This window comes from Falco punctatus (genome assembly GCF_963210335.1).
Source record: "Falco punctatus genome assembly, chromosome: 10".
Taxonomy (NCBI): Eukaryota; Metazoa; Chordata; class Aves; order Falconiformes; family Falconidae; genus Falco; species Falco punctatus.
The window spans coordinates 17,601,032-17,628,968 of NC_137590.1; the positions used below are offsets into that span (position 1 = coordinate 17,601,032).

The 27,937-nt window shown below is 61.2% G+C and overlaps 2 protein-coding genes across 5 annotated transcripts in view; both read left to right on the top strand.

Annotated features, from left to right (window-relative positions):
* B4GALNT4 (beta-1,4-N-acetyl-galactosaminyltransferase 4) overlaps nucleotides 1-15,476 on the top strand; it is a 30,958-nt gene extending 15,482 nt beyond the window's left edge. For both annotated transcript variants that reach the window (XM_080405013.1, XM_080405012.1), the window contains 18 exons: nucleotides 2,403-2,513; nucleotides 3,219-3,314; nucleotides 3,631-3,721; nucleotides 4,035-4,135; nucleotides 4,870-4,937; nucleotides 5,393-5,471; nucleotides 7,182-7,248; nucleotides 8,822-8,965; nucleotides 9,214-9,323; nucleotides 9,660-9,760; nucleotides 10,139-10,221; nucleotides 10,954-12,223; nucleotides 12,400-12,707; nucleotides 12,969-13,122; nucleotides 13,488-13,560; nucleotides 13,655-13,808; nucleotides 14,185-14,311; nucleotides 14,522-15,476. In XM_080405013.1, coding sequence (XP_080261139.1) covers nucleotides 2,403-2,513; nucleotides 3,219-3,314; nucleotides 3,631-3,721; nucleotides 4,035-4,135; nucleotides 4,870-4,937; nucleotides 5,393-5,471; nucleotides 7,182-7,248; nucleotides 8,822-8,965; nucleotides 9,214-9,323; nucleotides 9,660-9,760; nucleotides 10,139-10,221; nucleotides 10,954-12,223; nucleotides 12,400-12,707; nucleotides 12,969-13,122; nucleotides 13,488-13,560; nucleotides 13,655-13,808; nucleotides 14,185-14,311; nucleotides 14,522-14,636 — 3,252 coding nt within the window. In that variant the 3' untranslated portion in view covers nucleotides 14,637-15,476. The remainder of the gene's footprint in view (nucleotides 1-2,402; nucleotides 2,514-3,218; nucleotides 3,315-3,630; nucleotides 3,722-4,034; nucleotides 4,136-4,869; nucleotides 4,938-5,392; nucleotides 5,472-7,181; nucleotides 7,249-8,821; nucleotides 8,966-9,213; nucleotides 9,324-9,659; nucleotides 9,761-10,138; nucleotides 10,222-10,953; nucleotides 12,224-12,399; nucleotides 12,708-12,968; nucleotides 13,123-13,487; nucleotides 13,561-13,654; nucleotides 13,809-14,184; nucleotides 14,312-14,521) is intronic.
* Nucleotides 15,477-15,586: 110 nt separating this feature from the next.
* On the top strand, nucleotides 15,587-27,927 carry PKP3 (plakophilin 3). 3 transcript variants are annotated; one of them, XM_080405016.1, is made up of 13 exons: nucleotides 15,587-21,159; nucleotides 22,173-22,249; nucleotides 22,454-23,181; nucleotides 23,595-23,718; nucleotides 23,874-24,078; nucleotides 24,304-24,478; nucleotides 24,732-24,849; nucleotides 25,139-25,306; nucleotides 25,640-25,825; nucleotides 26,092-26,245; nucleotides 26,691-26,883; nucleotides 27,333-27,420; nucleotides 27,817-27,927. In XM_080405016.1, the coding sequence occupies exons 1-13, from the start codon at nucleotides 20,673-20,675 to the stop codon at nucleotides 27,850-27,852; spliced, it is 2,739 nt and encodes a 912-aa protein (XP_080261142.1). In that variant the 5' UTR covers nucleotides 15,587-20,672; the 3' UTR covers nucleotides 27,853-27,927. The 3 variants fall into 3 exon arrangements, with proteins under 3 accessions (XP_080261142.1, XP_080261141.1, XP_080261140.1); XM_080405015.1 differs by lacking the exon at nucleotides 27,817-27,927 and having other exon boundaries at nucleotides 27,333-27,600; XM_080405014.1 differs by lacking the exon at nucleotides 27,817-27,927 and having other exon boundaries at nucleotides 26,691-27,421.
* The last annotated feature ends 10 nt before the right edge of the window (nucleotides 27,928-27,937 follow it).

Below are 27,937 nucleotides of genomic sequence, written 5' to 3' on the forward strand. Positions count from 1 at the left end.
AAACTGGACCCAGTATACCCCAGATGGGGTCCAAACAAGCTGGAGGGAGGGTCTCTCCTTGCTAACAGCTTGGGAGGCACTTAGCACCGTAGCCAGAGGATGCCCTGATGTCCCTGTTCAACTTGTCACCAAGCCCTTGCTCAGCACCCTGCTGTCCCCTCTTCACCCTGTTGTCACCAAGAGGCTTTGGAGCAGGGCGGGCATGGGGGATGGCGGGCTCAGCACCCTGCTGTCCCCTCTTCACCCTGTTGTCACCAAGAGGCTTTGGAGCAGGGCGGGCACGGGGGATGGCGGGAGAGGGGAGCCATATGGTGTCCCCTGCCCTGTTCGAACAGCAGCTCACTGCCAAACTGCCGCAAGCCCTGGTGACAGCCCGCTGCCATTGGGGTGGGCATCACGTGGGCTGTGCCCAGGCCACGGTGCTTTGAGCACAGGTGAGTGTTTTGTTTCTGGAGGGAGGGGGAAAGCCTCGAGTCCCTGTGCCCGGAGCCCTCTCGACGGCCTGTCTATGCGTAGCCCTGCCCCGTGTCTTTCGCAGCTGTTGGACATGGACAGCATCGCTGGCTCTGCAATTAAAAGGCTGGCTTGTCCCCACCTTCAGCAAATAACCCACCCCGGTTCCTATCTGCGGGGAGCCGGGATGAATAGTCCCCTCTGTTGGGGCAGGCGGGGAAAAGTTCACTCCAGTTTGAAAGCAAACAGCCCGGCTCAAAAGGAGTCGACCAACCAGAGCAAAAAAATGCTGCTTCCAAAAAGGCAGTGGAAAAGTTCCCTCCTGGTGAGCCCCCAGCTGCAGATCTCGCTGTTGGCACAGCTGGCCCTTTATCTTTGGGGCAGAGCAGGGATGCTGGTGGCTCATCCTCTCTACCCATCTCACCCGTGTGATGGAGGCCTGTCCTGGTCCCTCTCCATAGAGGGACCAAGAGGTTTTTCCAGCTGCTGGGGGTGGAGAGCCATGTGCCAGCCAGGAGAGCCAGGCTTCAGGCTAGGCAGCAATTAGTCGGTGAAAAATAAGAATAGGGAAGAGGCTGATTGCGCCTGGCTGGCTGGCAGGGGGTGGGTGAGAAGGGATGACCCCTGCTCTGATCCTCATAAATCAGGAAGAAATGGACAAAGGAGGAAAATGAGGTGCCTGGAGAAACCCAGCACCAACCCGCGCTGAGGGCAGAGGGGGACAGCAGGAGTTGTGTCTCTCGGCTTTCCCCGAGAGGAGGGTGAATCCTTCCAACAAGTGTGGCACAATTATGCCACCTCCTTAATAATGTTATCCAAGGGTACCACTCCCCTCCTCCGGGATGCTAATGAGTTCATTTAGGCCAAGATTGCTAATTATTTCTTTGGCACTGTGCATCCTAACAGGCTGTGTTTTGTCAGTGCTGCGGTTCCCCTCACCTGGGCTTGGAGCTGGGCTCTGCTTTCGAGGGGGGGTCAGCTCTGCTCTTTGGGGGGCAGCACAGTCCCTCCTTGCCTGGCTGAGGCCATGGGCGATGGGGACGGTGGATCTTCCTGAGACAGGTGGCCGGGACATCCGTACCCCCCTCGGTCCCATTCCTGGAGAGGGCTGGTACTGAGTGCAGGTGTCACCGGTGTGACGATGGGCTGTGACACCAGCCGGGTACCCCTGTGACAGGTACAGCTTCCCATCACCTCAAATGTGACAGAGGGGCAGGTCGGTGGTCACTTTGCAGAGGGTCAGTGGCTTTTTTGTCCCTGTGTGCTGGCTGGTCCCCCACCCCTCCGCCCGTGCTCCCTGGGCTGTGACGCAGCGAGCTGGAACAGTGCCCTGGGGTGGCACTGGCTTGCTCCAGCTCTGCCTGCAGCTGCAAACGTGGTGCACAAGGAGGATGCTCTGGTTGGGCTCCAGAAGCGCCTGGCTCTTCCTTGCCACCCACCACCTTTTCAGCAAGCCGGGGGCAGGTGAGTGCTCGCCTAATCCCTCTGAATTACAAGGCACAAGCAATCAGATTAACCTAATCCACTTTAAAGGAAGAGGGGGAGTGCAGAAACATCCCGCTTGCTCTGCCTGTGTTGGGCACAGAGATTGCTTCTGCTCTTTCGGAGGCAGAGCCCAAGGGATGCCATTTCCAGTAGCCCATCAGGCCAGACAGACGGTTTGGGTGAACAGAAAACTCACTGTTTTAGAGAAGCTTCTCTCAGCAGAAGGGAAACAAGTTTGGCTGGAACATTTTGAAACTCTATTCCCCGGGACACCTTGCCAATACTTTTCTGCCTTGCCCCTGCTTTCCTTTGTTGTTAGCCTCGAAAGCTTTCACCTGGGTTTGGCAACACTTGATGTGCAAAATGAGACGTTTAGATCTAGGGAGCCATCCTGCAAGCACGGCCAGGCTGGCCCAAATCCCCTCCATCTCTCATCTCATCTCTCCCTCCTGCTTCCTCGGCAGAATGATGGGCAGGACTTGGACGGCTGGTTTTCCAGAGGCCAACGGTCCAACCGAGCCACGACGCACCCCAAACTCAACCTGACCAGGCAGGCTTTGCCCTGGAACGAGCAGGTGGGTGGGCAGGGAGCAGCAAAGGCGGGGTATGGTAGAGGAGGAGGTCCCTCGCTGGGGAGCCTGCAGCCCACGTCATAGAATCACAGAATCTTTTAGGTTGGAAAAGACCTTTAAGATCATCAGGTCCAACTGAATGTCCCTCCAGTGCAGCAGGCTCCAAAGCCGTCTCCAGCCATCCTCCTCCCTGCCCTCCATCACCTGTCCTGGGGCCTCTGCCTGGTCCTGGGGTCAGCCTGGTGCCCATGAGGATGAGCTGCCTGGGTGCAGGCCATGGGTGTGTGTCAGCCCCTCATCAGTCTGCGTGGGTGTGCGAGGGGACAACTTGCTGCCTGTCTTCTCTGGGTGGATCCACGCTGCACCTGTCTCTGGGTGCTGGCTGTGTGCTGGTGGGATGGATGCTGGGGGAGGATGAAGGATGGATGGGGTCAGGCTTTTGGTGCCGTGTCCAGACAGCGTCCCTTATCCAAGTGTGCCTGGGACCCAAAGCAGCGGCAGCAGGAGGGTGATCTCCTGAGGGTTGGGCTCTGTGACCCTGGGCTGGCACAGGGATGGGAGCTCGGTGTCACTGCAGAAGAGCTGAGGCCACACGAGTGACATCCCTAGGGCTTGACATCCATGTTTCAGCCTGCCCTAACGCTGTCCTTGGCAGGTGAGGGGGGATGCGAGGGGACACCTTGCTCATCTACCTCTCCCATCCCACAGTACAAAGGGAAGGCAAACTTGCACGTCTTCGAAGACTGGTGTGGAGGAGCTGTGAGGCACCTGAGGAAGAACCTCCATTTTCCTCTCTTTCCCCACGTGAGTCCCAGGCCTGATGCTGGTGGTTCGGAGGGAGGGTCTGCTTGTTCCTCTCTGGGTGCTGCTGCATCTCCGCTGGCTGTGGGCTTGGTCCTCAAGATCTTTGCTCACAGGCTTTTTGGTTTGGGGCAGGTAATTCCCAGCAGAGCAGGGATGGAGGAAGAAATGGGTGTGATGGGACCTCCATGTCCCCTCTGGTGCCAGGGACAGGGGACCCTGGGATAACCAGGAGGAGGTGGTGAGGGTGATGTTGCTGTAAGGTGTGAGCCTGGGCATGAACTCTTCACGCTTTCGTGTCTCTGTTCCTCCCCCACAGACCCGCACCACAGTGAAGAAGCTGGCTGTGTCGCCCAAGTGGAAGAACTATGGGCTGAGGATTTTTGGCTACATCCACCCCTTCAAGGATGGTGAGTGATGGAGCTTGGCCTCTTCTCCCCCTGCAGCAACGTGGAGAAGCTGCCTCCTCCCCCCACCTTAGACCACATGAGGCTCGGAGGCAGTCCCCAAACCCCTGGGCATGAGGGTCTTTCTGGAGCAAAGACTTTTCTCTGGTTGCTTCCAGGGGAGGTGAAGCCCCAATCCCATCCATGATGTGGGATCTGGGGTGGCCCCATCACCTCTGTCCATCCATCCCTGTTTCCCCATTGCACAAGGAGGCGCCGGGGCTGAGCCTGTGCTACTGTATCCCTCGGTGGTGACCTTCTCCTTTGCTTTCTGCAGGGGATTTCCAGTTTTCTGTGGCTTCGGATGACAATTCAGAGTTCTGGCTCAGCTCTGATGACAGCCCGTCCAACTCCCGGCTGGCTGCGTTCGTGGGCAAGGTACGTGCCATCATCCTCGACCCTCTGCCTTTCGCTACATGGGGGATGCTCAAGCTCCCAGTGAGAGCATCTCCTCCCTCGGGGTGCCTCGTTCCTTGCTCCCAGCATGCTGATAACCATCCCAAGTGCCTCCTGGGGTTCCCTAGTGCTCAATTAACGATGTTTCAAACCCACGGGTGCTCTTTAGGCACTGCGAATTCTCCTGTCCACAAGTCCCTCTGCTGCAGCAGCCCTTAAAGGGTCCATGTGTGACTTTGCCAGAGGCAGCTCCCCTGCTTCTTTGCTCCCTTGGGAAATGCTGGGCTATTTCAGCCTGGTACCATCTCTGCCCCTGGCCAGACCTGGTTTGGCTTCTGAAGGAACACCTGCCCCTTGGTCCCATCCTAGCTGTAGCTACCAAAGACCAGCTGATGTCCCAGAATAGGAGATTTAATATTTGCTCCTGGTTTTTCTTGGCGTTAACTCCTGTTAACTGGAAACTCTGTGGTCTGTCCTTGCACCCATGTGTTGTTGGGATCTTGGTGGTGTTGGCTGGTGACAAGTTCTTGTAGCAGGAGTGCCAATGGCTGGGGACAAGCAGGCTCTGGGATAGAGCTCCTGGGATGTCCTTCTGCCTGAAGAACCTTTCTGCAGCACGCGGACGGAGGTGGAGGAGCTGATGGGGTCTGGGCCTTGTACCTGCTTGGCCCATGGTGTCCCCTGTGCTCTCACACGCTCTTTCTTCCTTCCCCAAGCTGGGCACCGAGTGGACGGCACCGGGGGAGTTCACCAAATTCAGCTCACAAGTCTCCAAGCCTCTGCGGTGAGTGTGGCCTTGCTCCTGCTGCCCACCTTGGGTGGAGGGAGTTGGGGAGACGGAGCTGCTGCCTCCGCGCTGACTGACCGGCTCCTCCCTTGGAGGAGGCCTGGCCACAGTCTCTTCCCAGCAGGCGTGTGGGGTCTGGGCTGGACAGGAGCTCAACCAACTGTGCCCCCGGGTCCATGGCTTGAAGGTGCTGGGGGCCGCGGGCACCTCTGCAGATGACGAGGGATGGGGGTTCCCCCCGGTCTTGTGAAGCTTCTCAGCAGTGGGATGGGGGAGCAGATACCCACATCACGCTGCCGGTCCCCTTGCCCCAGGAAGGCTTAGCCACATGTCAGCAAGACAGGGAGGATTTCCTGGGATGGCTTCTCTGGCAGGGAAGCACCCGTCACCCTGGCACTGGTAGCTGTCAGCTCCGCAGTGGTTTCTGACTGGCGCCTTCCCCTCTCGCACAGCCTCATGTCCTCCAGGCGCTACTACTTCGAGCTGCTCCACAAACAAGACGACCGAGGTTCAGACCACGTGGAAGTTGGTGTGAGTAAATGCCCCCATGCCGCGCTGCTTTCAAGGCTTGCCCTGTCAAGAGCCGGCAGCAGGGCTTTTCCCGATGCATGTTAGAACGCTTTATCCTGGAGCAGAGCCATGATTTCCCCCTCCTGTGGCTGCCAGCGACTCGGTCCGCAGAGGGGACGAGTCAGCGTTGCTCCAGCGAAGCCGGGGCCCATCTCCCTGGGCCGTTCCTGCTCAGGGTGCCTGGTGCAGGCTGCTTTTCTCCATGCTCATCCAGGCCTTCCGTGCGATGGCCTTTGGGGAACTAACGGCCCTGCTGTCCCTCCCCTGTGCTCCCGTAGTGGATGCTGACGGAGCAGCCCCTCCACTCCAGGCTCCAGTGGTGGTGGGGCACCCGGTTCTGTGTGGCTGGTCCCATCCCTTCTCCTTGGCCTTCTGAAGAAGGGCTGGCAGAGGGGGAAAGGCCCCCTGTGGGCTTCTCCTTGGAGGAGCCCATTGCCATGGGCAAGGAGAGCCTGGAGCATGTAATATCAGAGCAGCCAGGTCCCAGGACACCATCTGTGAGCGGCGCCCACCTTGCATCCCGGGGTCAGTGGGGGGAGAGGTGGCCAAGGTGATGGAGTGCACCCCTTTTTTTGTTTTCCCTCTTAGAGATACTGTGAATTTCAAATCTGAACTTGTCTGCCTTGGCTGCACAACCCTGGCAGAGCCTGGAGCGTGTGTGTCAGGAGCTCGGGCTGTCTTTGGGAGGGGAAGATGCTGGCGTGTTAGCAAAGGTTTCCTTTCTCCCAAGCAGTCATTAATCACTGGAGTCAAACTGGTGCCAGCAAAGCATCAGGGAGGCCGACAACACCCCTTCCTTGCTGGTGCTCTCTTCCACATTGCTCAGCCTCGCCCTCCCAGGGCTCCATCTCCTCCATCCTGATAAGATCTGCATTTCTGCTGTGAAAAACAAATAGATGGGGGAGACATTTTTTCGCTGGAGGGAGGGAAACCTTTCAGATGTTCAGAAAGAAACAACAAAAAAGGCAGGACCCTAACGCGTCTCTCCCTGTAGGTATTTAAGGGCTTGCCTGGACAAAGGTTCAAGGCATGCTTTTAAAATGCACGAAGGCAGCTATTAAGACCCTCTTAAGCAACCTCTGCTTTTAATGTGCATTCAGGCAGCAGCCGGCAGCGGAGTGAGGCACTTTGGCTCAGGTCCTTGCTGGCTGCCGTGGTCTCCTTGCTCCGTGCCCTGAGGTCAAAGGGGGTTGCAGGGAGAAACTGCTCTGTGCCCCGGCATCGTCCCTCCCCTGCGAGGCAGGACGCGTGGCTGTGCTGCCTCCTGTGATGTTACTGATGATGATGATGATGATGCAGGGCTGGGTCTGGCCTGCCTGGCCCAGAAGGACCACGGCCATGGATGGTCGTGTTGCAGACCCAAGGGGGAAGAAGCAGCATGAGCCTGTGTCCCACCTCCAGCAGCCTCCCTCTCCCTGACCACCAGGGGATGCCTGCTGATCCCAAATCACCTTGGATAAAGGCAGGAGGCGGGACCGGGTCTGTGCTGGCGCACCACCAGTCCTCTCCCTTGTTCCTCTCCTGCAGGGTCGGGGCTGGGATCGGTGCAGGCAAGCTTCTGGGAGCTGAGGACAGGAGAGGACCCATCCGAGGGTGCCTGGGGTTGGCCAGCGCACCCTGAACCCCTGCCACCCTCCCACTCATTCTCCATCTCCTTTTATTTTTTCCTAGTGGCGAGTTTTCCTCCCCAGCTTGAAGTTCGAAGTGATTGACTCCTCCTACATCTCTCTGTACACAGGTAAGGACCACACGTGTCCGCCCGCAGCCACGGCAAGCAAGCTCTCGAGGGGGCTGTACGTGCTGGCGCAGCTGGGGAGAGACAGCACCAGAGCCTGGGAAGCAAACCAGATCCTGGGAAATCAGATCCTGGGGGAAGATCTCAGCCTTTCACCCCCCCACCCCGAGCTGCTGCTTGGGTGGAAGGAAGGAGGCAAGGGGCTGCGGTGGGTAGGGGTGATGCTGGGAGTGTGCTGCAACCCTCCTAAAAATGGGATGCAGAGGTGACATGCCACGGAAGCACAACTCTGCTGGTGCTCCAGCCTCATCCCTGCTAATGAGACCACGGAGGGCTGGCTCCCTGGCCTGGCCCTGAGTTATGAGGAGCTGTCGTGTAAGCAGGGATGGATGGTGCAAGGTTTAATTAAATCTATAGATCTTCTGCTTCCTGCCCCTTCCCTGGCAGCAAGAAAGGGCTTGATAGATGGGTCCTGCCCCAGTGCTCAATATGCTGGAGGACTGGTCATCAAACATGCCCTGGAAGGTGTCGATAAGGCAGGAGGGGACAGGCAACAGGCGGGGATCAATGAGGAGAAGAGGGATGGAGGGGTGTTGCTGGCATTGACGCAGGTGCCCATGAGATGCACGATGTGCAGATAAACCGCACCCCCCCCAACCACTATCCATCAGTGCCGGCTATTTCTGCTTCTCTTTCCCACTTCCCGGCTCCTCAGACCCCAGCAGCATCCTGGGGTAAAGCCATGTCACTTGTGGGGAGCCCATCCCCGTGTCGTGGGGGATGCACGCAGGGCACCCTCTTTCCTTCCGTTTCTCCGGGCTTTTGCAGGGGTTGCAGCCCAACCTCAGCCAGCTGCACAGATGCGTTTGGGGAGCCTTTCCCTGCTGCAAGTAGAAGAATTTGGGGCTTGGGAAGGGGGTTCCTGCTTGTTTCAGGACCTGCGTGCTTCCCCAGGGCTCTGCAGCAGGCAGGGCTGCCTGGGAAGGGAGCACCCCTGGGTGCTCGGAGCAGACAGCTCTGAGCACAGCCAAGATGACCAGAGCAAGGTGACCTCCCCTGGGGAGGTCTGGGGGCTGGTTGATAGCCAAGGATGACATGCCATCCTCATCCCTGAATAGGAGGCAAAACCAGCTCACGTTGCATTTACCGGCACCTCTGCTGGGAAGGACATTCAGGGTTTAATCCCTGTGTCCTTGGGAGGTAAACCCCCTGAGCTTCTCACCCCTTGTCTTGAGGGTGATGAGCGATGCTGTAATCAGAGCCAGGCTGCCTGGCTGAGATCAGCTGTACCCTTGTCCTCTCCGTGCTCTTAGTTGATGGCAATAATCATTAGGCTGATTAGTCATGGTGTCTGCAAGCACATGAAGGGGCTGGAGGAGCTGGGTTTGCCCTTGTGCAAACACATTGGCTCCCCTCGTTCCCCTGGGAGCACGAGGAATCCACAATCCTCTGAGCCCTCTTGGTGGGAGGGATGGATGGAGAGGTCGGGAAGTGTCACCTTGGAGAGGATGCTTCTGGGACAAAGCTCTGTACATGGGTGCCTGTGGGGTTCAGCTGCTGTCTTTGCCTTCTTCAGACGAATCGTCCCTGAAGATGAACCACGTGGAGCACATCCCACAGACCTTGGCCAGCTACAGCGGGAGCTACCTCTGGCAGGCGCAGCAAGACGAGCACGGGGCTGACATGCTGAAGTCTGACCCCAGGGACACCTTCTTCCTCAGTAAGTGGCTGGGATCAGATCCTTGCAGGTCTGTGTGGGGTTCTGAGTGAGGAAGAAGGCAGGATCTGGCTGCCACAGGCACCAAGGACATCCCTCCTACCTTCTGCCCATCTCCTGGGTGGAGGGCATCTCTGCTGGGGTCTGTAGGGGGGCACGCTGGGATGGTTTGTGCTACAAACTGTAACATGGGCTGGACTAAGGGGTGGTAGGGGCTGGCTTGGGGCTGAGCCATGGCTACTTCTCTTCAGCCCCTGCGATTGAGGCCTCTCGAGTGGAGAACGTGCTGGTGCCCTGTGCCTACAGCCCCACCTACGTGGTGAAGGACTTCCCCATCGCCCGCTACCAGGGCCTGCAATTTGTAAGTGTCTCCCCACAATGTGACGGGGTCACGCTCCCATGGGAGACACAGCAAAGCCAAGTGCTTTGCCCCCACCCCAGGGCAGGGATGCTTCCACTCGGTTAAGGATCCAGGAGAAATGTCCCTTGCTGGAGGATCAGGCTGAGCTTCCCCGCCTTGACCTGAAAGGGTTTGAGTTAAAAGTCCCACGGGGTGTTTGAGGTGCTCAGGGTCACCTTGCTGTTGTGGGGCCGCACTGTTGGCCTCAGGTCCCTGGCTCCTAGCCCTGCTGGTCCCCGATTCCTCAGAGTGAGCCTGCTCTGTGCCAGGGTGATGGCAGCGTGGTCATCTCCCCAGGTCTACCTCTCGTTTGTGTACCCCAATGACTTCACGCGCCTCACTCACATGGAGACAGAGAACAAGTGCTTCTACAGGGAGTCCCCCCTCTACCTGGAGAAGTAAGTGTTGTGGGGCTGGTGTTTGGGGGTGCTACATGGAGGGGTAGGAGGGGGCTGGTGTCAAGAGGGCACTCAAAGATCTGGGGAAACGGCACTGAGATGATGCATCCTCAGCTGTGTGTCCCCAGGCTCCATCCCTACTGGAAGGGCCACCTCTAGGCTGGCTCTTTCCCCATCTCTCAGGCACGTAGCAGCTTGAGACCTGGCAGTGCTCCTGGATTTTGGGGATCCCAGCTCCCTTCGGAGCCAGGCTGTGCCCGGGCACCTGCACTGCAGGTGGGGATGTTCCTCCCTGCATGGGCTTGCGTGTGTGCGAGCACGTCCCTTCACGTGTACACTCCTCCCTTATCTCCGGGACATCATCTTTCTGTTTCCCAGGTTTGGTTTTTATAAGTACATGAAGATGGATGAAGAGGAGGAGGATCCACGCCAGCGAGCATTTCTCTTCCTCAACCCAGACAGTGAGTGCTGCCAGCTCCCCGCCAGCAGCTTTTTGGGCATCCCTCAGCAGCTCAGCACGGGGCTGAGCACCTGGCATCCTCATCCACCAGCTTATCCACGAGGAGATGCAGCTCATCGGGATGCCTCCAGTGATGCTGGGTTCAAGGAGGGCAGGGCTGCATGGAGCAGCTCGCCTCCGAGCAGTCCCACGTGCTCCATGGTCACGCATCCCACTTGGCTTAGCCACAAAGCGCTGCGGGATATGGGGTGGGGGATGCTAGGGCTGGGGTTCACCCTCCTGGCTTCTTCAAGCTGTGTACCCGCATCTCCTGGGCTGGCCTGGTCAGCAGGCAGCAGGATATGACTTGACTTGGTGTGGAGTCTGGGATGTCCACAGAGCCTGGGGATGCTGACGGGGACCCGCAGGAGCCATGTTGTTCAGAGCGTGGCTTGCTGTCGGTTTGTGGCTTGGCGAAGCCCTGGCAGGCTAGGTTTGTTCCTGGATGAAATAAGAGCAGCGCTGAGCTATGGCCAAGGTTTGGAGGGGTTAGTGGGCAGAGCCTGGAGCTGCCAGCCCTGGTGAGCATGGCTCAGTGCCCACCAGCCCTCAGCCTCCCTCACCCAGCAGCTGTTGCAGGTTGATCTCTTGCTGGAGACAAGTTTTGCCACTTTGTTTTGGGCCAGCATGCTGCAGGGGGCTGTGCCGAGCGGCTCGGACCCTCAGGATATTTATCTCTGCCTTTACTCCCTAGATTTCCTCGAGGATGATGAGGAGGAGGAGGAAGGAGTGGACAGCCCTGAGCCCACAGACCCACCTCCTGAAGCCAAGGAGAAGAGCTTTGGGCCGGTACCCAGAGCCAAAGGGAAGGAGACCCCGCCGGTCACCGGGGATTATGGAGACGACCTGGACTATTACAGCTTTCACCGCAAGCGGGGTCAGGCCCTGGATGAGGTGGGCATGCCTGGGCAGCTGGGGAGATGGAGCACGTCCCGCCAGGCCAGTGCCAGCCCGGCAGCCATCCTTGAGGACCTCCACGGCGAGAAGGACGTGGGCCCTGTGCCGGAGCAGGTCCGTGGGCGGATGCTCAGTTGGTTACCCCAGGATCCCAGCGAAGGCGAGGAGAATGCGCTGGGGCTGCTGGCATCTTCAAAGCATGCCGGGGCCCTGAGCCTCCAACCCCACCTCTCGGTTCCCGTCTTTGGTGGCAAAGCCAAAACGCTGGGTCCCAGCAAGCCTGCAACACCCAGGGAGGACAAAAAGCCCCAGAAAACCCAGGAGAAGGTCTACGTGACCAGGCTGCAGCCAGGGAAGCGCAAAGCCCCAGCCCAGGAGCCGGCCTTTCCCGGCATCTTTCTTTACCCAAAGGCCCTGAAGAAAGTCCATCTTCACTCCAGGACCCCTCAGAAGCATCCCATTGCCTCCAGCAAGCTCCACGCTGTTCGTGGCCGTCGGACCCCCTGGCTCCTGAGCAACATCTCCAAGGAGAGGGACCCTGCCAGGCGGAGGAGTGCCCGTGTGGGTGGCAGGAGGTGGGAGCGGCTGCCCAAGCTGGGGACCGAGCAGCGAGCGCTGCCCAGCCTCCTCGCCCTGGGGACCGAGGGGCTCTTCAGTAGGGAGACCCACGAGGACACCACTCCTGCCCCAGGCAGGACAGCAGCCACCACCAATTACAACTCCTCCGAGGTGGCCCGCTCAGAGGGGATGCAGGTGACATCCTTTCTGAAGATGTCAGAAACAACGACATCTCAGCAGGAGGAGGGAAAGGGCCAGGAGGAAGAGGAGGAGGAGGAAGAAGAGGTGTCAGACTACAGCTATGAGACCAGCGAGCTGCATCAGAGCTGGCTGGAGGACTCCATCAACTGGCAGAGGACATTCAGCGTTAGCTCGGTGGACTTTGAGCTCCTGCGCTCCGACTGGAACGACCTGCGCTGCAACGTGTCGGGCAACCTGCAGCTGAGCGAGAGCGAGGTCGTCGATGTGGTGGCGCAGTACATGGAGAAGCTCAATGAGAAGAATGGAGGGTAGGGAGGGAGTGGGGCGCGGGTGGGAGGCTGGGGAGAATGTGCCTTCACCCCGCTCGGCTCCTTGGGGCCGGGTGAGCTCGATGGTGGGTTCAGGCCAACCCTTCAAGCAAGGGAGCTGTGGGGAGCAGAGCTCATGGTGATGGTGCTTTCAAGTGCTTCTGCTTTCCCCATAGCATCTACACCCTCCTGAGGATCGTCAACGTGGAGAAGCGTCGGGACACGGCCCGGGGGAACCGCTACCTGCTGGAGCTGGAGCTGGCGGAGCGGGGCCAGCGGACGGTGCGGCTCTCCGAGTACGTCTATGTCCTTTTGCACCAGGGCAAGCAGGACGACAGCGCTGAGGCCAACCCCGAAGGGCTGGCTCTGGGGGCCACCGAGCCCCAGCCGAGCACCTGGAGCATCCTCTATGGAAAACCCGTCCTGTGCCGGCCCCTGCGGCTCAGCTGGAAGCAGGATGTCATGGTGCACTTCGTGGTACCCGGTAGGTGACACCAGGACGTGCCTCTCCAGGGTCTCTGCTGCTCTCTCTGCCCCCAGCATCCTGCGGCAGGGGAAAGGCAACCACTTTGCTCCCAGGTTGCATCCTTCAGGCTGGCCCGAGGGGGATGAGGTTATTATCGCTTCTCATGAGATGCTGAGGTTATCGCTTCTCATCGGAAGGGGTGTTGGTTTGGTTGGGGAAGGGGGTGCTCCTGGGAGCGCCATGGAGAGCCTGAGGGACGTTTGTGGCTGTGTCTGGCAGTGAAGAACCAAGCCCGCTGGGTCCAGCAGTTCATCTCGGACATGGCCCACCTGTACGGGGCTACGAAGGACGCCAACTTCAATGTCATCCTGGTGGACTTTGACAGCGACGACATGGACGTTGAGAAGGCCCTGCGGGATGCCCAGCTGCCCCGGTAAGCCCCCTGCCATGAGCTCTGGGTCCCATCCTGCTCCCCGTGGGGTCTGCAGGGCTCCTTGTGGTGGGACAGACGATCCTGGCAGTGCTCCCACAACCTGCTGCTCCTTCCCCAGCCCGCCATGGGTCTTGGCTTCACTGCCCCTTGCTGCCTCCTCCTTTTTTGGGGTTTAAACTTGTCTTCCATGTGGAGGAGTCAGGGATGCAAATACCACCTCTGCCTCCATGGGGGGACCCTTGGCATGAGGTGTAGGCACCTGACCCCCTTCCTGAGGTGGTCTCCTCTCCTACCTCGTGGTCCTTGTCCCCATCTTGGCTGTGTCCCGTTCGGTCGCCAGCACTAACTGCCCTGTCCTCTCTCAGCTACCAGTACCTGCGGCGCACGGGGAACTTTGAGCGCTCGGCCGGGCTGCAGGCTGGCGTGGACACGGTCGAGGTGAGCCAGGGGAGAGAAACCAGCTCCTGCCTTGGCTTCTCTCCCGGAGCTGTTTTGCCCTGATCCTCTCGCTTGTGTCTGCCCTCTCCCATAGGATGGGCACAGCATCGTGTTCCTCTGCGACCTGCACATCCATTTCCCCCCCAATATCCTGGACAGCATCCGGAAGCACTGCGTGGAGGGGAAGCTGGCCTATGCGCCCATCGTCATGAGGCTGAGCTGTGGCAGCTCCCCGCGGGAGCCCAACGGTGAGCGGGGTCCCCTCTGCCGTGATGCTTTTCCAGTGGAAAATGTCCCCTGCCTGCCCAAGGAGAGCCACGGCGCTGGGTTTGGGTTGCAGCCTGGCTTGCGTGTGCAGGGAGCATGGGTTTGTTTTGCTTTGGCAAGATGGGATTCAAGCCCAAGGGTGCTTGAGGCGCACTGGGTGCGATGCCCCCTGAAACTGGGCTGTCCCCTGGTGCCACCCCCATGGGAGGTGGCAGTGATGGGGACGGAGCTGTGGTGGGAAGAGGGCTTGGGACGGGCGTTCCTGTGGCTCCCAGGTAGTGAGGAGAGCACAGAGGTGATGGCCTGGGGATTTGGGTGTCCCCCACACCCCTCGCCTCATTGCTCTCCCCCCTCCAGGCTACTGGGAGGTGAATGGCTTTGGCCTCTTTGGCATCTACAAGTCGGACTTTGACCGCGTGGGAGGGATGAACACAGAGGAGTTCAGAGACCGCTGGGGCGGGGAGGACTGGGAGCTCCTGGACAGGTGAGGCTGGGGGTCCTGGCAGCCCCCTGACCCCCTCAAGGCAGGGCTGGCCATGTGGATTTGGGCACATCCCCTGGGAAACCCACTGTCCCCTCCATCGAGCTGGCTAAAGGCTGGGGTGACATGGTGGCGAATGGGCAAAGCCCTCCTTGAAGGGGGGCCATGTCCGTCCCCTCCCTCCCCTGAGGCTGCCCCCCTGTCCGGCTGCAGGGTCCTTCAGAGCGGGCTGGAGGTGGAGCGCTTGCGTCTCAGGAACTTTTACCATTACTACCACTCCAAGCGTGGCATGTGGAACGCCCACAGCAAGAAGCCACCCAAGGACTAGTGCCCCGAGCCTGGCCTGAAGCCACTGACCCCCCTGTGCCCGCCGGAGGCAGACCACCGCCAGCGCCCGGTTGTCCCCGACCTCTGCCGACACACTTTGATGCTGGCACGGAGGGCACCCGTAAACAAACCGTGGATATTTTGGGGAGGGGGGGGAGCGGGGAGGGTGAAAGTGGGTGGTGATTTTTTTCTTAAGGGTCTAATTTCTTAGTCAGAAATGAATTTATTAACTCATTAGTGCCGGGACAATATGGGGATCCTGCTGTCAGGAGGGGTAAAGCCTCTGGGCTGATCCCCGGAGCTGGTGGGTCCCTGGGGGCCGTGCCAGGGTTGGTGATGCCGAGGCAGAAAAGTGGTACACAAGCTCACAGCTGGCACTCGCCCTGCAGCCCCCTTGCTGGGTTGCCTCCCCCCAAAAATGCCCAGCACTTTGTCCCTGTGTCAGGCTGGAGAGCTGAGCTTTTTTTGGGGGGTACTGGTACCCAGAGAAGTGCATGAGGGGTACGAGCCTGCTGGGGCTGCCCGAACCCTCCTGCTCCTCCCTGGGACCTGTGGAGCCTCCGTGGAGGGGAAGACGGGTACAGACACGCCGCTGTGGCTGTACGGGGAGGGGGGCAGAGCCCCTTGGCATGATGGGCTGACATTGCCTGCGCCCAGGGGGGCTGCGCTGGGATGGGAAAAGGGCAGAGCCCAAAGTAGGTACGGGAGCACGGGGAGAGCAAATGACGTTTCCAAGCTAATTTCTGTGAAATTATGAGGTAGGAAGCTGTTTTCAGGAAGTTTTGTCTGTTTTGGGTTTTTTTTTTATTCTGAAAAAATAAAATCAATGTCTTGGCTGGGATTTCCTTCCCCTCCATGACGCTCATGCCTTGGCAGGGATGCAGCCCCCAGCTCGGCGCAGGGCATGAGAAGCCACACTAGCCTCTGTCCCTTGCCTCTCCAAGCCCCCTCGCAGTGGTGGGTGGCTGTGCAGGCTGGGAGGACACTTGCCTGCTCGAAATGACCATTGTCGTTTGTAACACCCAGGAGGGCTCAGGAAGCCCCGACCTGCCGGCGTGCCCTGCAGGAGAGGAGCCTGGCCCTGCACTCGCAGGGAGCTCGCTGGTGGAAGTGAGCCTGGCTGGCACTGGGAGGAAAGGTCAGAAACTCCCAGGAAGAGCTCCCATTGGGACCGAGCAGGAGGAGGAGGATGGTATGGAGTAAGGATCCACTCTCTTTGGTAGGAGCGGGCAGCAGTGGCATCGCAAGGGGTTCCTTTGCTGTTCGGTGCAGTGAGGAGGAGGAGGAGGCAGCAGCCGTGTTTTGGTGTCTGGACGCATGCCCGGGCTTGCAGGGAGGTTGCTGAGCCTCTGCCCCACACCTGGGCTCCACCCGGGCAGCTGCTCGCACCCCACACAATGCACGGGGGGCTCACCCCAGTGCCCCCGGGGCTGGAGAGATGCGGGGAGAGCCACGAGCTGCTCCGCATGCCCTTGCACGCTTGTTCACAGGACGTCCATGCCTGCCCGTGCTCGAGCTCTTCGCTCGCCTTTTCCTCTTGCACATGGACGTGCCCAGCTGCACGCAGCGCCTCGTGGGCTCCAGCAAACCCACTTTGCCTCAGGCCTGGCTGCCACGAGCTCCTTCTGCTCCTCACCTGGGTCACTCTGTCCCGGCAAATCCCTGGGCTGCAACCACCACATCCTTGCTGCCCTCCACCGTGAGCTTTCAACAACTGTGAGCACCTCTGGGAGAGCTGAAATAGCCCCAGAGTTTCCCCCCTAAGTGTTTTATTCCCCATCCGCATCCTCCGGGCTCTGTCTGAGCATCCGTTGAGTTTTGAGGTGAGGATGGAGGTGGTGGGCTCAGCAACCTCCTTGCCATCAGAGAACAGCCACAGTCCGGGACTCCGGGGGGCTTTTCCAGTACTTCTGGCCCCAAGATTTGTCGGGAGGGGACAGCCTCGGAAGGCAGCAGGTTTTTCTCTCCATGCCAGCACTCACAGGCTCCTCTCCTTGCCCTGCTGCCTGTTTTTTCCAGCACTTTGGAAGTGCTTTGTTGTGGGCGAGGGCTCTGCCCGCTGCGCTGGGACTTGGCCCGTGGGCTGAGAAGTGCCGGGCAGGGCGGGCGGCCCTGCGGTCCCCTGGGGCCAGCAGCGGGATCCCAAAAGCCGCTTTTCCTTAGGCACAACTTTTCCAGCAGCTTCCCAGCCAGGAGAGCTCACAAAGCCACCGGCATCGGGGCAGGCACCAGGTTCAGCCAAATCTAGAGCTGCTGCTGCTGCTGGAAGGGACTGGTGCCACCAGCGCCATCCCCACTGGGGACACTGGTCCAGCCCCGCTGGGGATGATTTAGAGCCAGCTGATGGTATCTGCTTGGGGTAGGGCCAGCAGCAAAACACCAGAGGGTTTTCTTGCTCTGGCAATGGCTGAGCTGTGGTAACGGGGACCAAAAGGAACCTCTCCCTAGCCAGGCGTTGGAGCCCTAAGTGACAGCAGGGTGCAGGCAGGTACCCACTTTTAGAGGAGCAGCCCCAGGGCTGGTGCAAGGTGCTGGCCAGGCAGCTTGCCCTGGCCCCAGGGGATGCTGCAAAGGTGTTGGGGCTTGTTCGGGGCAGCGGAGGCAGACACTAGCCCAGTGCCGCCTCGCTACAGGGCTGCCCTGGCCATGGGGCTGAGCGAGGGGTAAGTGGAGGGCAAGGGGGAGCCTCCCCGACACCTCCAGTCTGAGAACGGGCCAAACGTGACAGCAGTGGCTGGGCGGAGGGTCCTGGGCAGCCTCCTGCCCTATACTGGGCTTGGCCCTGGGGGTCACCTATCAGCAGCCCCCAGCAAGTGCTGGGTGCGGCATGGAGCCTGGGTTCCAATGCTGGTAGAAGCGATGGCCCCCAAACTGGTTTGGCCCGTTTCAAACGCTCCCTCTCAGCTTATCTGGCTTCAAAGGGCTCCTGCTCCATCCCACGCATACAAACACGCTCCCTGTGAACCCCCAGGGGAGCCCCCTCTATCCCAAAAACTGTGCCCCCCTGCCAGCTCTGCCTCCCCTCCACCTTCTTTTGGCAGCCACAAACCCCTCCATGTTGCACCCATGGGTGTCCCGTGCTGGGGGGATTCAAGGGGATGCAGTGGAAAGGACATGCTGGACCATGGCTGCAGTGGTAGGGACCAACAGTGACTTTTTGGAGCATCATGAAGGTGCCCAAGACATGGCTCCGCTGCCCAGGATGGAGCAGTTGGGACCCCTGGACCCCTCACCAGCATCTCAGCTGTACTGAGGCTTTTTGTGGAGCTGCCACAAGCCCCAAAAGCACAAACTTGGCTGCAAGGCGAGCGGGTTTTGAGCGCACATGCAAAACAACGGCAAAGAGACTGGTTGGGTAAGCTCCCGGGGCGGGCCCCGCCACGGCCCCACGCCTGCTGCACTGGCCCCGCCACAGACAGCATCGCCCACCCTGTGCCGGGGCGCCCGGCACCCGTGCAGCACCCGGGGGTGCACCTGCCTGCCTGGGAGGATGCTGCAGGGCAATGGCCCGCCGGGGCCACCCAACAAGGTATGTGCCGGCCGGTCCCCCACCCATCAGCGTGGCTGTCCCCAGTGTGGGTCCCCTTGGAAAGCTGGTGGTGCCCACCCAGTCGCCAGTCCCCGCACAGCGGGTGGAAAGGGGCAGCACAGATGCCGGGTCTGGCAGCTGCCTGCTCCTGGCCAGCTTTGGCCAAGAGGCATTTTTGGGTTTGCCTCTCCTCGTGCCTCAGTTTCCCCAGCGTGGCTCTTGGCACGTGTGCGCTGTGGCCAGGCTGCGTGGTGCTGTGTTGGCCACTCCCTGCTCCAAGTGCCGATGGCATCGACAGCCACCGGCTTCCCTGGGGACCCAGATTTGGGGACAGGCTCCCAGTAGTGCTCAGGGGGTGGGAGAGGATACTGCGTGCCTGGGAGCTAGGGTCTCCCTGGGAATGTGGCTCTGTCACCCCACGGAGGGAGGGATATGGGTGCTTCCAGGCTGGGAGGTCAGTGACCACTTTAGGGACTCCCAGACCGAGTATATTTAACCTGTGTCACCCTGACCGTGGCTGGATCCCGTCAGGAACCCCCCAGTTTTGCTCCAGATGTGGAGAGGTGTGTGCCAATTTGCTGCTTTTTTAGCATCCCAGCGCATCCCTGCTCCCACCCAGTGCTTTCCCCTATTAACGAGCCATTTTACGAGGGGATCGCCAGTGGTTTCGGCTTCAAACCTGCACAACCCCCCTCAAGACCCCCCCAGTTTCCATCTTTAAGCTGCAGGGCAGCATCGTAGCAGGGGGACAGGGGCTCGGAAGGGAGGCAGAGCCTGGGGGAACGCGGCTGCCAGCAGGCTCGGGGCCGGCTCCCGGGGCTCTCGGGGCTCTCGGGGCTCCCGGGGCCATCCCCAAGCCCCTCTGTGCCTGGCACGGGGACGGCGGGCAAGCACCGGCTTGCACAGGGAGCGAACCGCCCTCCCCGCCTGCTCCCGGGGGGAACCCGTGATTCATCCAGGCTCGGAGGGGTGGGAGCGCCCCGCTGAGCTCTGCCAAACTCGGTGCACCCGCCGACGCTCCCTGTGTGGGTGGTGCTGAGGTGGGAGAAGAGGGGGGTCCATTGGGGTTATGCCTGGGTGTTGTACCCCCACAGGGTCAGGTGTGACCCATAAGCAATGTGTGGGCTCCCCCTAAACCCGTGAAATCCCTTAGACTCCCCACCCCGAGTTGGGGAGGTGGGTCCTATCCCCCCCCCCGCATCAGTCCCCAGGTACGATGCGATGGTGGCACCGGAGTTTGCAGCCCACTGGGGTTTGGGGAGGCCATCGAAGTAGGGACCGTCACCCCAAAACACTTGCCCGCAGCTCTTGCCACTCCGCCCCGGCATCAGCCGCTGCTTCTGCTGACGGCGGCACATTCCTTGGGGACAGCCGCCCTTTTCACCCTCCTAACGAAGCACAAAAGCCGTCCCAGCTTGTCATAGCCGGGTGTTGTAAGCCCTGGGCCGGCGAAGCCTGTGATGCTTCCGCCAGGCGGGTTCGGAGCGGTGACGCCAAGCGCTGAGCCATGGCTTGCTGCGGAGCCGCGGCCGCGTTGCCATGCTCGCCTTTAAATGGCCAAAGCCAGCACCAGCCGCGGCCGACGCACTGTGCCGGAGCCACCGGGCAAATGCCCTGTGGCCAGGAGCCGGGGCAGGGCCCCATGCCCGGCGTGGCTGAGAATGGGCACAACTCTGCGCAGGAGTGGGCAGCGCAGCGAGCGGGGGTGCAGGGACAGCTGCCTGAAGCCGCATTGTAGCCATCGCAGGAGCTGTTCCCTGCGCTCGGGGTGGGGGGACGCAGTGTCCCCCACCCTGGCTGTGCCGGGGCCAGCCGGGGTGGCTCGGCGGGTGGGGTGAGCCTAATTAGTACCTGTGTGATGCAGCGGCTGAGTCACCCCGCGTTCATCACTGCCGGGCCTGCCGGCGCTGAGCCACCCCCCCCTTTTTTTTTTTTTTTATTATTGTTGTTTTTTACTTCCCCGGCTGATTTGAAAAGCAAAGCAGGGAGGGCCCGGCCAGTAATTACTGTCAATTAGCCCCCGCTCTGGCCCTTTGGCAGGCTGGCCCCCTCCCCGTGCCGGAGGGCTTTGCTGGCCATGGTGGTGGGCAGCCTGGGGGGCTGCCTGGGGGTCCATGGTTCTCCTCAGAGGTGGCTGAGGGGATCTGGGGGTCTCGAGGGACGCTGCCTGGGGCTTGCTGGTGGGGCCACGTGTGGGTCCGGGGCTGGCTGAGGAGCTCGCCTGGGGGTCTCCACGGGGGCCATGTGGGGGTCTGGGGCTCTCCTGGGAGGTCGCCTGGCGGTCTTGGGCTCCTTGGAGGGACAGGGTGGGAGTCTGGGTCTCCCTGGCAGGGTGATGTGGGTCTCTGGGGGTCAGTGGGGAGTCCATGTGGGGGTCTGAGGCTTGCTAGAGGGACAACATGGGGGTCTGGGGCCCACCGCCGGGGCCATGGGGGGGGGTGCTCCTGGGCTTTCCAGATTAGTCACGGGTAGGTCTGGGGCTCACTGGTGGGGCTGGCCTGGGTGTCCATGGGGGAGGCTGCCCGTGGTGGGGGTCTGCCGGGGGGCCACAGGTATGACCACCCAGACCCCCCCGGGGCATCCCCCTCCCTCGCGCCCTCGTCCCCACGAGGTCGCCCCTTGGGTGCCTCCACCCGGGGGCCCGGTGTGCCCCCTCCTTCCTGCCGAGGCGTGGCGGGGCGGGCCGGGCGCCTCCCTACGGCTCGGGGAAGCCGCCGCCGCTCACCTGCGCAGGGCGGCCTCGCTCGTCTTGGCCTCCGCGCCGCCGCCATGCAGGAGACTAACACCTTCCTGCTGTCCGCCCTGCAGCCCGAGGCCGGCGTCTGCTCGCTGGCCTTGCCCTCGGACCGGCAGCTGGACAGCAGGAGCCGGGAGGCTGCCGAGGCCCAGCGCCTGCGCAGCGCCCGCGTCCAGGAGCAGGTCCGCATCCGCATGATGCTGAGGGGGCAAGCGGCCGCCCGCCCAGAGGCCCCTGACCACGGCGATGGCACCAGAGGTGAGAGAACCCCAGAGCCCCCCCTACCCCATGCCCCGGGCACACGTGGTGGGACGGGCGGTGGGAACCCCTCGGCTGGCACCGGGCTTGGGCTCGTGCCCTGGGTTGGGGCTGGGGGAGGTTGCCCCCCATCCTGTCTGAGCCCCCCCACCCGGTGCTGGGGATGGCAGCGGCATGGCCCCGGCGTGGGCTTACCTCGCCCCACTCAGGGCTCGTGCCTCAGTTTCCCCGCCAGCCTCCTGGGGGTGGGGGTGGGGTGTCACACTGCGGGGGGTCACACAGCTCGCTTTGAGCTGGGTAAAGGGGGGTTTTATCGCCCCGGCAGATCCCTCCGTGTCCCCCCAGTCCTGGAGCAGTGCCGCTGGCTGGGCTCCAAGCTCCTCCATTTAATGTCTGCGCTCGCAGCCTCCGCCCTGCTGCTTCGCCCAGCACTGGCACCAGGCGTCACCGAGCCCCCCCGATCCAAAGTGCTGGGGGACCTCAGCAGTGGGGAGAGACCCCACACATACACCTTGGCACCCCAAGGGCTGGCCTGAGCACGGGTGTGACTCATGCTCCTGTCACTGCCGGGGCTGGCGGCGTCCTGCCCATCCCTGCCGGCGGTCCCAGGGTGGTGGCAAGGCGGGAGGGTGGTGTGCGGTGCAGCGGGGTGGCCAGGTCCCCACCGGGCTCCCGTCCCCAGGCTGGCAGAGCTGGGGCTGGCTTGGAGGGAGCTGCCTATCCGGCTACGGCACAGGGGACCCAGCTGAGCTGCCACGTCCCTGCCAAGGTGGCAATTACTCCCCTCGCCATCGGGGCACGATGAAAGGCAAGGGAGGCCACCGCTCGGCACTGTCACCGCCTCCTGCTCCCCGTTGCCCTCCCACTCCCTCATCCCCCTTGGTACTGCTGGCACTGCCATGGTTCCTGAAGCAGGTCCCCCCGAGATGAAGTAGGTGGAATTTTTGGTCCCCAAGACCCCCTCTTTGGCCTCCTCCATGCCTGTGTTAATACCTCCATTCCCCATTCTGCAGGCGGTCAGTACAGCTCTACCCTCCGCTCCTCCTTCAGCTCCCGCTCCCAGACCAATGGCTTGGACCCCAAAGCCTCGGTATGTACTGGGGGGGTTGCTTGTCCCCCACTGTGTGCCAGTGCCCATCATTGTGGCAGCTGGGGATGCTGGCAGAGACTTAACACTGGCTGTAGCTTTGGTTGTGTCACAGGAGACTCCTGGCTCCATCCTTTCCTCTCCCCATGGTAGGGATGGAGGGACAGGCTCGCGGGCACCCCCTAACCCCACACTTTCCCCCCACAGCTGTATCAGCCGCTGGCCAAGAAGGATTTTGGCACGCTGAAGGGCAGTGGCTGGTCCTCGCGCTCGGCAGTGGACCTCACCCCACACAAGCGAATGGCGACCATCAGCAATGGGGGCCTGGTGAAGGGTCGGGGCTACAGCACCGGCTACGCTATGTCGCAGACCACCAACACCTCGCCACGGCCCAACTCTTTCCATGAGCGCAGTTACCGGCCCCGGCAGAACTTCGACACCCTCTCGCTGCACTCCCTGCGGCTGGCTGACGCGCCGCTCCAGCCCACTGCCATTGCAGATGACCGTTATAGCGTCATCTCAGAGCAGCTGGACCCTGTGGGTCACCGTTCCCTCTACAAAAGCCAAGGCAATGGTGGCTTCACCCGCTCCTACACCTTTGAGAGGCAGATGAGTGCTGGCTCTGCCACCAAGGCCAGCCCCGACTGGCTGGACGGCAGTGAGGTGACCCAGAGCCGCACCATCCGGGCGCCTGCCATGCGCACGCTCCAGCGCTTCCAGAGCAACAACCGGTCACGGCTGAGCACCGGCTCCTTCGGCAGCGTCCAGGCAGCCTCGCAGGCAGGCATCGGGAGCTCCTACATGGGGATGGTGGAGCACAGCTCCCGCGCTCCCTCTGTGCGCAGCCTGACTGAGTCAAGCCACCACCTCCAGGACCAGCGCACCATGGAGATGTACAATGGGCACAGCACGCTGCTCAGCCACCAGTCAGGGGGGTGAGTGCCAGTAGGGCTGGTCCAACACCGCCTTGTCCCCACCTTAGTTACTTGGCTGGCTGAGGGCAAAACCCTCCATCTCTTGCCTGGCATTACCTTGCTGCAAGGCATGCAGGAGGAGGGGTGAGATGATGGCCGCAACTTGGCCCCGTAGTGATGGACCACAGCATGGGTTGACCTTCAAGTGTGTCCTGCGTGTGGCCTTAGCTCCTCTTATGGACACGTCCCGAGGCACAAAGGGTAGGAAGATGCTTGTTTAGCTGAGTCTGGAGTCCCGTGCTCCAAAAGTGTGGTGGGGAAGGAGATGGGCTGACAGGTCTCTCCCAGGATGTGAGCTGTGGTGGGGTGCAGATGTGGGGGACCCTGGTGGAATGCTCTCCTTGGGCTCTTCCTCACCTGCTCATGGCTTCCAGGTTTGATGACATCGACCTGCCCTCCGCAGTGAAATACCTGATAGCCAGTGACCCCAACCTGCAGGTCCTGGGTGCTGCCTACCTCCAGCACAAATGCTACAGCGACGGCAACGCCAAGAAGCAGGTGAGCACCTGAGCCAAAGGAGGAGGGTCTGTCCCCAGCCTCTCTGCCATAGCGGGGCACCCCAAGGAGGGTGGAGGAGATGGAGGGAGCCTCAGCCCCGAGCTGAATGGGAGAGCGACTTGGTGCCTCAGTGCTGCTGGGCTCTCCCCTTCCAGGCCCGCAGCCTCCAGGCCATGCCCAAGCTGGTGAAGCTGTTCAACAGCCCCAACCAGGAGGTGCAGCGCCATGCCACGGGCGCCATGCGCAACCTCATCTATGACAACACCGAGAACAAGCTGGCGCTGGTGGAGGAGAATGGCATCTACGAGCTCATGCGGACGCTGCGGGAACCCGATGACGAGCTCCGCAAGAACGTCACAGGTTGGGGATGATGGCAGAGGTGGGCAGGGGTCCTCCTCCCCTGGGGGTGGCACATGGTACCCCCACTCCATAAGTAAAGCTGGGATGACACTTCATGGTCTCATGGCTGTCCCACAGCTGCTCCTGGCTGCAGGTGGTCAGCTTGAGCCCCCTGGGGAGGTGAGCCAGGGTGGATGTGCCCTCCAGCCATGCCTGGGACTGAGGATCCCCATCTACTCCACGCAGGGATCCTGTGGAATCTCTCCTCCAGCGATAACCTGAAGGATCGTCTGGCCCGGGACACGCTGGAGCAGCTCACAGACCTGGTCCTGGTCCCTCTCTCTGGGCTGGGGGGCTCAGGTGTCATCCAGCAGAACCCCTCGGAGGCGGAGATCTTCTACAACTCCACGGGCTTCCTCAGGTACCTTTTGTGGGCTGGATGGTTTTAGGTGAAGGAAGAGACACCATCTGTGCTGTATACATAGGGAGCAAGGTCTCTGGGGCTCATTTCTGGGGTTCCTGTCCCTTGCAGCACTTGTGCATCAAAGGCGAAGCCTGGCCAGACCCATGGGAGAGGTATCAGCCACCCTCCCTGTGGTGGTGCCCAGCGGTGGGAGGGGGGTGGCCATGGGGAAACCCCTTCTCACTGTGACAGCCCCGCGTTCCCCATGCAGGAATCTCAGCTCCGCCAGCCAGCAGACTCGGCAGAAGATGCGTGAGTGCCACGGGCTGGTGGACTCCATGATCCACTATGTGAACAGCTCCCTGGAAGTGGGCAAGTCAGAGGACAAGGTGAGCCCTGGGTGCTGGGTGCGGGTGCCCTCATATGAGGTGCTGCTCCTTCCCTCCTGGCAGCCGCCTGGCCATCATGGTGCAAAGACGTGTCTTGATGTGATGGGGGGGGAAAACCAGCCCAGCTCCATCTGGGCTTACTGGGCACAGCGGAGCATCGCTGGTGTCATTGGGGTGACTGGCCACAGAGCCCTGTGGGATTGCACCCCAGGGAACGTGCCAGCTGGAGGTGCCCTGGCAGGCGACAGGAGGACTGACACCTTTGTGTCCTATCATCTCCCCCTCATAGAGCGTGGAGAATGCTGTCTGCGTCCTGCGCAACCTCTCCTACCGCCTGTACGACGAAATGCCCCCATCCTCCCTCCAGCGTCTGGAAGGTCACAGGAGGAACAACAGCAGCATGGTGACAGGGGAGCTGGTGGGCTGCTTCAGCCCACAGAGCAAGAAAGCACGAGAGGTCAGCAGCTGGGAAGTGGTGGGCACCGTGACAGCCATGTCACCTGGGGCGGGGTTGGCACTGGGAAGCAGCTGGCAGTGGAGATGACGCTGGGGTGGAGGTGGACGCTAGCCTTGGCTGATGGGTGGGACACGCAGGTGATCTCATTGAAGGGTGAATCAGGTGTGTGGTGTGATTCAGGGTGCCGAACCCCCATTTTGCCATACCACGAAGCATGATGTATCTGGGGTGACCCGCCAGCTCAGGCACACGAGGAAAAGGGGACACCAGCAGTGAGGGATGCTGCAGAGGGGACATCGCCTGAGTCTAACAGTGACACTCCCATCCCCACAGCACTACCTGAATGCAGACATTGTCACCTTCACGGAGGTCTCCAAGGACCCCAAGGGCATGGAGTGGCTCTGGAACCCCCAGATCGTGGGCATCTACAACCGGCTGCTGCAGCGCTGTGAGCTCAACAAGCACACAACGGAGGCGGCCTCGGGTGCCCTGCAGAACATCACTGCCGGGGACCGCAGGGTGAGGGCAGGGGAGGGGAACGTCCCCTGTGGCTTGCCCCATCTTGTCTGGTTGTCCCCACCACCTGGCCAGTCCTAGACATGCTCGGGGAGGGGACACGCCTTCCTGTGGGTTGGTACCAGCCTTTCCTGGGTGGGAGACACGGCCATCATGCTACTCACCACCTGGGCATGGGTGACCCTCACCTGGCCCTGCTGGGCAGGAGGAAGAGGAGGCAGCCGGTGTATCCCTGGTGGGAATCTCCAAGCGGGTGTTTATCTTGGCAGTGGGCGGGTGTGCTGAGCCGGCTGGCCCTGGAGCAGGAGCGCATCCTGAACCCCGTGCTGGACCGTGTTCGCACCGCGGACCACCACCAGCTGCGCTCCCTGACGGGACTCATCCGCAACCTGTCCCGCCACGCCCGCAACAAGGACGAGATGTGTGAGTGCTAGGGAGGGCTGGGCAGGGCCGGGGCTGTGGGGAGGAGCCCAGCAGATGCCCCTCCATCCTTTTCCTCCTTGGTCTGGCCTCCAGTGGCCTCCTGTCAAGTCTCAGCAGCTTCCTGCCTGCTGCATCCCTGCTCACAGCTGAGCGTGCGGTGGCTGGTCCATCCCCAGTGACCAAACACCCTGCCCTCCATGTTGTGCTCTGCCTCTGACCCCACCATCTCGCCTGGCTTTGTTGTCACCCCCAACTCCTCTCTCAGGTGCCAAGGAGTCTCAGCAGAGACTCCAGAGAGCAAAGGGCTTGAAATGCTGTCCCACAGGTCCTTGGCTAGACCCTCTGTCCCCTCATTGCCCCTGGGAGGCTGCAAGGTTCATCCCCAGGCTGCTGCGTGTCTCCTGGGTCAGGCCACCAGCCCTGACGCAGTACCTTTGCCCACCAGCAACCAAGGTGGTCAGCCACTTGATTGAGAAGCTGCCAGGGAGTGTTGGAGACAAGGCACCACCGGCGGATGTCATCGTGAACATCATTGCGGTCCTCAACAACCTGGTGGTGGAGAGCCCCATGGCTGCCCGCGACATTGTCTACTTTGATGGCCTCAGGAAGCTCTTCTACATCAAAAAGAGAAGAGACAGGTGGGAGCTCCCTGTCTGCTCTGCTGTTCCAGCTCAGCCCTGGGGTCCATTCCTGCTCTTCCCTTCCTCCCCTGGTCCATTGAGGTGGAAGAGGGTCCCACACAGTCTCCCTTCCCAAGGTTTTGTGTTGCAAGTCCCCAGACCAGCTCAGAGTGGCCTCATGTCTACCTTCCAGCCCTTTGGCACCTTCTCAGGACACTCCCAGGACATGGAGCTGCCCAGACCTGCAGCCACCTTCTTCCCCTCTGGGTGCTTCTTACCTCTCCTGCCAGAAGTGCTTGCCACCCTGCCCACTGTGGTGGGCTCCAGCCTTTAGTTTCCTGCCTCTTCTCACCAGTGCTAAGTCCTCAGCTCCTCTGGGCTCTTCTGGGGTGGTATTCTTGGGCTGGTGGACACCACCCCCGTGTCCAGTGGTACCCAAAGCTCATTGCACCCTGTCTCTGTCCCAGCTCGGACAACGAGAAGTCTTCTAGAGCAGCAGCCAGCCTCCTGGGCAACATGTGGCAATATACCAAGCTCCACCGGGACTTCAAGATGGTATGTACCACCCTCCGGTGCCTCCTCCAGCTGGTGGGATGCTGGGATGGATCTCAAGGGTGGATCCCAAGGGAGTCAAGGCCAGGGGCTTCACCCCGGAAAGCCATACCACCCCAGTGCTTCCAGGCATACGATGGGCCCCAGCTCCACATCTCCCCATCTTGAAAGAATGGGGATGTCCCCAGAGCATCATCCCTGTGGTGGCACCTGTACCAGTGGGGTGGGGACAGCCACGTACCCAGCGTGGGGACAGCATGGCCCTGTCTGTGCCACAGCAGGGCGGGTTTGTATTCATGTTCCCGCCGCCCAGTGAGGTGTGGGCAGGGGTGTCCTTGGGCGGGAAGGGTGATGGTGCTGGCATCCGCCCTGTGTGACAGGTGGCCTGTCTCCTTGCAGAAGGGGTACCGGAAGGAGGACTTCCTCGGCCTGTGAGGACAAACCCCGGGAGCTGGATGCCCGGCCCTGACTCTCCCCACCGGGATGCTCCTCGCTCGGACCCCCGCTCCATAGCGTAGTC

Bases quoted from the DNA above. Each gene is read 5' to 3' on its own strand.
- PKP3 (XM_080405014.1), top strand. From the start codon at position 20,673: ATGGGGGAGGCTGCCCGTGGTGGGGGTCTGCCGGGGGGCCACAGGTAT. The intron at 21,160-22,172 runs GTGAGAGAACCC...CCCATTCTGCAG, and splicing joins CCACGGCGATGGCACCAGAG to GCGGTCAGTACAGCTCTACC. The intron at 24,850-25,138 runs GTGAGCCCTGGG...TCCCCCTCATAG, and splicing joins TGGGCAAGTCAGAGGACAAG to AGCGTGGAGAATGCTGTCTG.